The following is a 9,055-nucleotide window of genomic DNA, read 5'->3' as shown; positions in this document are numbered from 1 at the left end:
CCACCCTACTGGCCAAAAAACAAATTTTTTGACTTCCAAGATGAAAGTTTTGCAATGAACATGTTACGATCAAAATTCCCTAAACATCATCATCCTTCTCAAGCATGACAGCTGCATAAACCACCCATTCCCTAAACATCATCTTCATCGTCATCTTTCTCAAGCATGACCGCTGCATAAACCACCCGCCTTGACTGTGTGCGCAAATTATATATGTCAAAGAGTTGAAGTCTTTTTACGACTTTTAAGCATTCCTCATGTATGGGATCGCAGTTTGGCGTCTACATGGGTGGTATTAGCTTGCAAGTATTTAACTTTAACCTTTACTCAACTCGACATTATGTATGCAATTCAACCAGTTTATCTATATATACAAAAATCATTGTAAACCACACTTCAATGCGTACTCTTCGTTACAACTACGACACTACACGTGTCATCCCACTTTCGGTCTCATTGCCTATTCAGACGATGATCTGGGACGTGTGGATACTCGTCAGTCCACGTCTAGGTATTGATGATGTTTATTTGTCCACTAAACTAATACAACATCAATGCACCAACACTTACTGAGATTGGCATTCAATTTATTTGGAAAAAGAAGTGGTGTCAAGTCAGCTTCGTTCCACCATATTCTCGATATAGCGATAACTTCCCCAAGGTTTTGTCTTGTGAATACAATAGCTCATCTAATCAATTGCAACAAAGAGGTTTAAATGTTCGATTCTCACAACTCACAAGAGAGTTTTTCCCATATTTATATTTATTGGGTTTGGTCTGTCAGTAATCCAAATTTGCCGTTCAAAAAAAATTAACTTTGACACCCACTCAAAAATAATAATCGTTTTTTACACAATGATATTTTTATAATTATCAGTAAAACATGTTATATTAACTAATCAATGCACTACATGTGAACACACTGTCTATTAACCCGCAAATAACACTATTTAATGCATTTTCTATGTGGTCAAACAACGTGTTATTCGTTGTATATAATTATATAAGGTAGTCTTTTAATATCTAATCAAAACCATGTTTTGATGATATGGTCCATCCATCATTTAGTTTTACAAGAGCATCCACAAAGTGCAAACCCCACAAACCCCGTCACCTCATCGCCATATCAGATTTACAAACATCCTTAAAAAGACCTTACTTTATCAACAATGTACAAATCTCCACAACATGCATCTGAGTGGGATATCCACACAAGAAGTCCAAGACCCCATACCTCCAACAAACCGGACGAGTGCCACAATGGGACTAGACGAGCAAAGAAAGTATGTCGCATTCCAGCATAGAACATGTGAGTGAAAAGCACCACATTATGAGGGATGAAGGGACACTTAAGGGTTTGAACCCTAGCCTCAATCAATAAATACCCGTCATGTCAAATTTGACTCAAAATATTTATTAGCTAGTAAATACTGACGGCATCTACGCATGCCATAAACTATGTTATTTTTTTTTAATTTAAAAACAGTCAAAATGTTAGTTAAAAAGTAAACTTCTTCGAAATAAAGGTAAAAATGCATTTTAATTTAAAAACAGTCAAATGTTAGTTAAAAAGTAAACTTCTTTGAAATAAAGATAAAAATGCATAATTTAAAGCAAACTAATAAAAAAAAGAAAATTAATTTATTTATTTAAAAAGGCCCTCGCTATTTGCACACCTTGGCAGGCTATCTGCACACTTAGGGGTTTACATACGCTGCGTATTGTTCAATACGCAGCGTATAGGGTTACCTCAATACGCTGGGTATAGAGCTATACTCAGCGTATATAAACCATGGATTTCAGAGCCTTATCAGCAATCATTGCACAGAAAACAAGGGTTATATACGCTGCGTATAGGTCTATACGCAGCGTATATAAACCATTAGATTTTTTTAGTCATTTTGGTAGGTTTGAGGGATCATTTTTTCACAAAGTTTAAATACTCTGCGTATAGACCTCTAAGGAACGTATATAAAGGTCTGAAAATGTCTTTTATACCCTTGTGTTGAGGCTATACGAAGCCAAATACAAGGGTAGTTGTGTCATTTTTGTCTCATACGCTGCGTAGGGATCTATACGCAGCGTATACAAAACTCCATTTTTGTATTTTTTTATTGTGTATTCCTTTATTTATAAAAAAGTAAATTACTTGTGTGTATTTTGGGCTATTTCCATGTTTATTTATAAAAAAACAATATTGTTAAAAATAATACAAATATTAGATCCCGTATTGACCTCGTATAAGCCTATAAGTGTGATATCGTATCGTATAGTGGCGTATAGGTCACGTATTGACCTCGTATAAGCATATAAGTGTGATATCGTATCGTATAGGTGTGGTTTAGGTAACGTATTGACCTCGTATAAGCCTCTAAGTGTGATATCGTATCGTATAGGTGTGGTTTAGGTCACGTATTAACCTCGTATAAGCCTATAAGTGTGATATCGTATCGTATAGGTGTGGTTTAGGTCCCGTCTAATCCTATATGCATATACAAGACCTATAGGAAACCTATACGAGACTTATATACTATACACTACACGATACGATATGATGCAATACGATACGATACGATGCAATACGATAAGATAATTTAACTTAAACGATAACAATATAATATATTTGTATTATTTACGAATAATATTGTTTTTTTATAAACAATTTTCATTTTTTATAAATAAACAAAGGATACGATAATTTAATTTAAACGATAACAAAACAATATATTTGTATTATTTACCAATAATATTGTTTTTTTTATAAATAAAATCTTTTTTAATTTTTATAATTCATAATATTTATATTATTTTTAATTTTTATAATTTATATTTGTATTATTTACCAATAATATTGTTTTTTATAAATAATTTTCTTTTTTTTATAAATAAACAAAGGAATACAAAATAAAAAATACAAAAATGAAGCTTTATATAAGTTGCGTATCGATCCCTACGCAGTGTATGAGACAAAAATGACACAACTACCCTTGAATTTGGCTTCGTATAGCCTCAACACAAGGGTATAAAAGACATTTTCAAACCTTTATATACGTTACGTATAGGTCTATACGCAACGTATATAAAGGGTAGTTTTTATTTTTAACCCCAAACATGTGGTTAAATTATCTTTTTAACCCTTATAGTTTAAATACTTTGCGTATAGACCTCTAAGGAGCGTATATAAAGGTCTGAAAATGTCTTTTATACCCTTGTGTTGAGGCTATACGAAGCCAAATACAAGGATAGTTGTGTCATTTTTGTCTCACGAGACTTATATTATACACTATACGATACTATACTATACAATAACACCCTTAGAGGCCTCTATACAAGACTTATATTATACACTATACGATACGATGCAATACGATACGATACGATGCAATACGATACGATAATTTAATTTAAACGATAACAATATAATATATTTTTATTATTTACCAATAATATTGTTTTTTATAAATAATTTTCTTTTTTTATAAATAAACAAACGAATATGATAATTTAATTTAAACGATAACAAAACAATTTATTTGTATGATTTACCAATAATATTTTTTTTATAAATAATTTTCTTTTTTAATTTTTATAATTCATAATATTTGTATTATTTTTTATTTTTATAATTTATATTTGTATTATTTACCAATAATATTGTTTTTTTATAAATACTTTTCTTTTTTAATTTTTATAATTCATAATATTTGTATTATTTTTAATTTTTATAATTTATATTTGTATTATTTATCAATAATATTGTTTTTTATAAATAATTTTCTTTTTTTTTATAAATGAAAAAAGGAATACACAAAAAAAATACAAAAATGAAGCTTTATATACGCTGCATATAGATCCCTACGCAGCGTATGAGACAAAAACGATACAACTACCCTTGTATTTGGCTTCGTATAGCCTCAACACAAGGGTATAAAAGACATTTTCAGACCTTTATATACGCTGCTTAGAGGTCAATACGCAACGTATTTAAACTTTGTGAAAAAATGATCTCTCAAACCTACCAAAATGACCCAAAAAAATCTAATGGTTTATATACGCTGCGTATAGACCTATACGCAGCGTATATGACCTTTGTTTTCTGTGCAATGATTGGTTATCAGGCACTGAGATCCATGGTTTATCTACGCAGCGTATTGGTCAATACGCAGCATAGAGGGTTAACCCTATACGCTGCGTATTGACCAATACGCTGCGTAGATAAACCCTAATTTTGCTAGGGTTTGGTGTGATAATAGGCACTTTAGTGTGCCAATAGGCACACCCTTTAAAAAAACATACTACTCCTCGTTTTCCTCCTCGGTGTATGGTAGATTTTGAGTTGCAAGATGGACGGGAAGATCATTTCTAAGTTGATAATATGTATCACTATCCATCAACTCCCCAAGCACTGTATCGTTAAAAACGGGTTCGACGACTGGATCCCTATCGGTTGAAAAATCGTCTTCGTAATCGTTGGACGGTAAATAAATTCGTATGAGTGATTAGCCATTAAGAAAGAGATTAGAGTGAAATGGTATAAGATTTGAGTGAGAAAGAAATTCATTAGAGTGTAAATGGTTTAAGATTTGAGTGAGAATGAGAAGATTATTATATAAGGTAAATAAAAGAAATAAACAATTATTTTTTATTGAATAACGGTCATATGATCGTTCCACCATCAACGATTTGCCTCGAAACAACTCTCACGCGGCTTACCCAACTAGCTTCCGAAAAACTCGCCAGCCATACCCGCATGGACGGCAGCAGTATTCTGGCGCGGATTCAAACCCAGAATGGCCAACCATGAAGTGCACCTACCTACCTTAATACTCTAAAACAAAATGATATGGAATAAAAATAATTACATTATTATAACATGAGTTAAATGTCTGATTGGTCTCTATGGTTTGCGAAAATTGCAGACTTGGTCCTAAGGGTTCACTAATTACACACATGATCCCAGTGGTTGCAGTTTTTAAACTCGGGTGGTCCTTAACACTAACCTTTGTTAAATTTTCCAGTTAAGTATTTGTGAAATAACTAAATTGTCCCTGAACAATTAAAAAAACAAAAAAGAGATGTGCCCACCCCTCATCTTCTTCTCCCCCATCTCTCTCTAACCCATCACCACCTCCACCTCCACCTCCACCTCCAACCACCATCACCACACCTCCTCCACCTCCACCTTCAACCCACCACCACATCCACCTCCACCGTACACCAAACATGATGATGAAAAGCTTGTAACAGGGGAGCAGTACACGAAACCACTTAACAATATCAGCTAAATGAAAACGACGTCGTTCACGTCCGTTCTCGCGCCGTCTCCATGCCGCACACCTTGCCGATGCCGGAGTTATCGGCTTTTTTGAAACGCGAATTCCGCCATGAATATGCCGTCGATCAGAAGTCAAAGTACATTCTCTCGTCGCATGAAGAGGCGAATAAGAAATCCGATGAAAATAGTAGATATTCGGAAAGACCGAAGGTGGTGGGTTAGTGAGGGAGAGATGGGGGAGAAGAAGATGAGGGGTGTGTCCATCTCTTTTTTTTTATTTAATTGTTCAGGGACAATTTAATCATTTCACAAAGAATTAACTGAAAATATTTAATAAAGGTTAGTGTTAACGACCACCCGAGTTTAAAAATTGCAACAACTGGGACCAAGTGTGTAATTAGTGAACCCTTAGGACCAAGTCTGCAATTTTCGCAAACCACATTGACCAACCAGGAGTTTAACCCTTATCACATAAAGGGTATGTTTAACATGAAGCTTTTAGAAGCTTCTAGCTTTAAGATTTTAAGAAAAAACTTTTACTTAATAAAAAACCTTGTTTGGTTGAAGGAGCTTGAAGCTTTTAGGTTAAAAGCTTGAAGCTTTTAGTTGAACGCTCCTACTAGTAGCGTTTAGAAGGAGCTACAAGCTTTTAGGGAAAAAAATGACTATTTTAACATCTAAAGATAATGAACTTTTTAATACTCAAACTTTTTAAAATTTAATTATGTTCATTTTGGTCATTTTATACATTTTATTAAAAGCTCAAACTACTCTAATAAACATCAAATATATCTAAAAAGCTACAACTACTAGCTAACAGCTTCCAGACACCTACCACCGGCCACTTTTACCAAACATACCCAAAATAAACATAAACCTTTTTTGTTAAAAAAAAAGCACATTTTTAACTATTGAAAACGTTTAAAAAATCATAAAAAAGTCTGGCAAAGTTGGGCCGGAGTGGAGAAAAAGAAAAAGAAAAAGGAAAAAGAGGAAAGTCATCGGCATTCGGCAGAGTCCAGCCTCAGCCTCTGGCGTTTATATCACGCCAACTTTCTGGGCCCCACAACACACAGAAAATTCTAGAAGCCCAACCCTCTATATATTCCAATGTCGCCAAATTCATTCAAAACCCTAATTTTCCCCCAATTTCATCTCCATTAGCTCTCAATCTTCTCATTTTCGATCCCAAATCATCCAATTCTTCCGTTTTCCCTTGCTTCCGCATCTCCTCGATCAGGTACTCTCTTCAATTTCATCATTTTGTGTCTACGTATCATTATTATTGCTTAAATTGTGTGTTTATGCCTATAGATGATGTAAATTTTGTTGTAGTTTGTGTTCATGGTTCATGGATGTGTAGATCTGTGATTGTTGAGTGATTATTCTGATTATGGTTGTCGTTGACTTGAGTTGTTTGACTTTTGTGTGGATTAGGGTTTGGTTTGTTGACGTGAGAGGAAAGTTTCGGATTGTAAGGTGTGGTGATGGCGTCAAAGCGTATCATTAAGGAACTCAAGGATTTGCAGAAGGATCCTCCTACGTCATGCAGTGCTGGTAAAAACAATTGTTTTGTTGTGATTTGGTTGACTTGTGGTTGGACTTTAGGTTTGTGTTGATTGATGGTTGTTGGTTAGTGGTTTGGAATAGTAATTGAGGTGTTATTTAACTTGGTTGTTCTTAATGGATAAATGTTTTAAGTAGCTAAAGGATTTTTGGTTTGCAGAATGAGCTATTTATGTATGGTATCCTGAACAGTAGGGTGTTAACCGGTTAACCGAGTGAATAGTTGCTGAACTATAAAGATTTGTTTTGGTTTAGTTTCTTGTATATGGTTGGTGATGAATATTGAATAGAACATGATGTTTGGTGGTTTTTAATTGGGGTTCTTTTGGGTGTGATTGTAGGTGGTGTTTGTTGAACATGTATGTTTTAATGCTGCTATCATTTCTTGACTAATTTAGTGTTCTTATTTTGAATATTGAATCCTAAGGGTTGGTAGGTGTAGGTTATGCCAATGTTTTCTTATACCCTGCAGTGAAGGTTTCTTGACTTATTTATATGTGATTCAATGTGTAAGTTCTCTTTTTTAACCGAGTCAAATAATGGTTGAATGATAAAGATGTGTTTGGCTCAACCATCATGGTTTAATATGATGATTGAATGGAAACTAGATGTTTGGTAGGGGTGCATCTTGTGGCGACTGTGTGCTTTGCATAGTTAGTAACCTGTGCGTGCAATTAAAGCTTTTTTCAATCAAGATTGTCTGTCAAATACAGTTTGGTGTTTTGACGGTTTAAGCTATCGGTTCATTTTATGTTTTCTGATAAAGATGTGTGTGCTTGAATCACAGGTCCTGTTGCTGAGGACATGTTTCATTGGCAAGCAACAATAATGGGACCTTCGGATAGCCCTTACTCTGGTGGGGTGTTTCTCGTCAATATTCATTTCCCCCCTGATTACCCATTTAAGCCCCCAAAGGTAATTAATTGCAGCAGCCCCTTTGTTTAAACATGCATGATATAATAGTTTAGCAAGATATGAGTTTAACCTTGTGAAATATTCAGGTTGCATTTAGGACGAAGGTGTTTCATCCAAACATCAATAGCAACGGTAGCATATGTTTGGATATCCTCAAGGAACAATGGAGTCCAGCACTAACAATCTCCAAGGTCCGATGCACCTTTCGTTTTTATTATTGGGTTTATTTTAAACCTGAAATGTTTTGTATTGAATGAGTGTATGTGTGTTTTGTAGGTGTTGCTTTCCATCTGCTCACTGTTGACAGACCCGAACCCTGATGATCCGTTGGTGCCAGAGATTGCTCACATGTATAAAACCGACAAGTCCAAGTACGAGGCCACTGCTCGTAGCTGGACGCAGAAGTATGCCATGGGCTAATCTCTCGAGTCTCGTTTGAATCAAATCGATTGTTGGAAGAATAAAAAATGTTGGTTTTTCACTTTTTATTCTTGGAATGTCTCAATGAAGAAATGGTTGTTAAGATTGTCTCAGTTTGTGTAATATTGAAATGATTTTAATCAAAGAGACTCATTTTAGAAAGAATGGCATCTTTGTTATTTGCTTAGCTTGTCTCTGGACTCTGTTATAATCAAGCATTCCTTAACAATTAAACGGCAAGGTTTTATACATTGCATTAATAACATGTATGACTTGCGCCTGATGTTGATATGTAAACACTATAAGATTAGTTGAAAAACCACAACACTGTTTTTAGAGATGTTTGACTGTGAAGAAGTTTGTGCGACGGGCACCCATTGACTGAGAGCGTGACCGAAGAGGGGGAAGGAGGTTTGTGAAGGCGGTGTTGTTTACAGTAGTTGTTTGGCCTTGAACATCATCAACGTGTGCAATGGGTCAAAACAGGCCCAAACAAGACAGAAGCCAAAAACCATTCAAAATCAAACCCAAGGACCAGACTATTATAATTTATAGCGTTGGTAAGGTCCGGGTTTGGCAGGTCAGGCTGGACGCCTCGGGTTGGACCAAAACTGTTTTACAAATGGTTTTCACGGGATGTCATGATGAATAAAAACTGTTTCCAAAGGCAAAATACATATTAGAACAATGCTTCTATCATTGAAGAGTGTTCTACAAACTGTTTTCAAAATACATATAAATTCAAACATGAGAGCTGCCATGATGATGCTTCTTCCATACATACACACGCATTTAAACACGAGGTCTGCCATGTTTCTTTTGTTAAGATGTACATTCAAAGTAATCAAACACGTTTCTTTTTTTATCTATTGATGGTTC

At 34.8% G+C, this 9,055-nt stretch overlaps 1 protein-coding gene across 1 annotated transcript; it reads left to right on the top strand.

Annotated features, from left to right (window-relative positions):
* Positions 1-6,313: 6,313 nt before the first annotated feature.
* Positions 6,314-8,363, top strand: LOC110873363 (ubiquitin-conjugating enzyme E2 28). The gene is made up of 5 exons (XM_022122277.2): positions 6,314-6,515; positions 6,713-6,832; positions 7,629-7,756; positions 7,843-7,947; positions 8,033-8,363. The coding sequence occupies exons 2-5, from the start codon at positions 6,763-6,765 to the stop codon at positions 8,174-8,176; spliced, it is 447 nt and encodes a 148-aa protein (XP_021977969.1). The 5' UTR covers positions 6,314-6,515; positions 6,713-6,762; the 3' UTR covers positions 8,177-8,363.
* The last annotated feature ends 692 nt before the right edge of the window (positions 8,364-9,055 follow it).

This window comes from Helianthus annuus, chromosome 8, assembly GCF_002127325.2.
Source record: "Helianthus annuus cultivar XRQ/B chromosome 8, HanXRQr2.0-SUNRISE, whole genome shotgun sequence".
Lineage (NCBI taxonomy): Eukaryota > Viridiplantae > Streptophyta > Magnoliopsida > Asterales > Asteraceae > Helianthus > Helianthus annuus.
This window is presented reverse-complemented; position numbering and strand designations above follow the sequence as displayed.

Coding starts and splice junctions, on each gene's coding strand:
- LOC110873363 (XM_022122277.2), top strand. CDS start 6,763: ATGGCGTCAAAGCGTATCATTAAGGAACTCAAGGATTTGCAGAAGGAT. Junction 7,757..7,842: donor ACCCATTTAAGCCCCCAAAG/GTAATTAATTGC, acceptor TGAAATATTCAG/GTTGCATTTAGGACGAAGGT. Junction 7,948..8,032: donor CAGCACTAACAATCTCCAAG/GTCCGATGCACC, acceptor TGTGTTTTGTAG/GTGTTGCTTTCCATCTGCTC.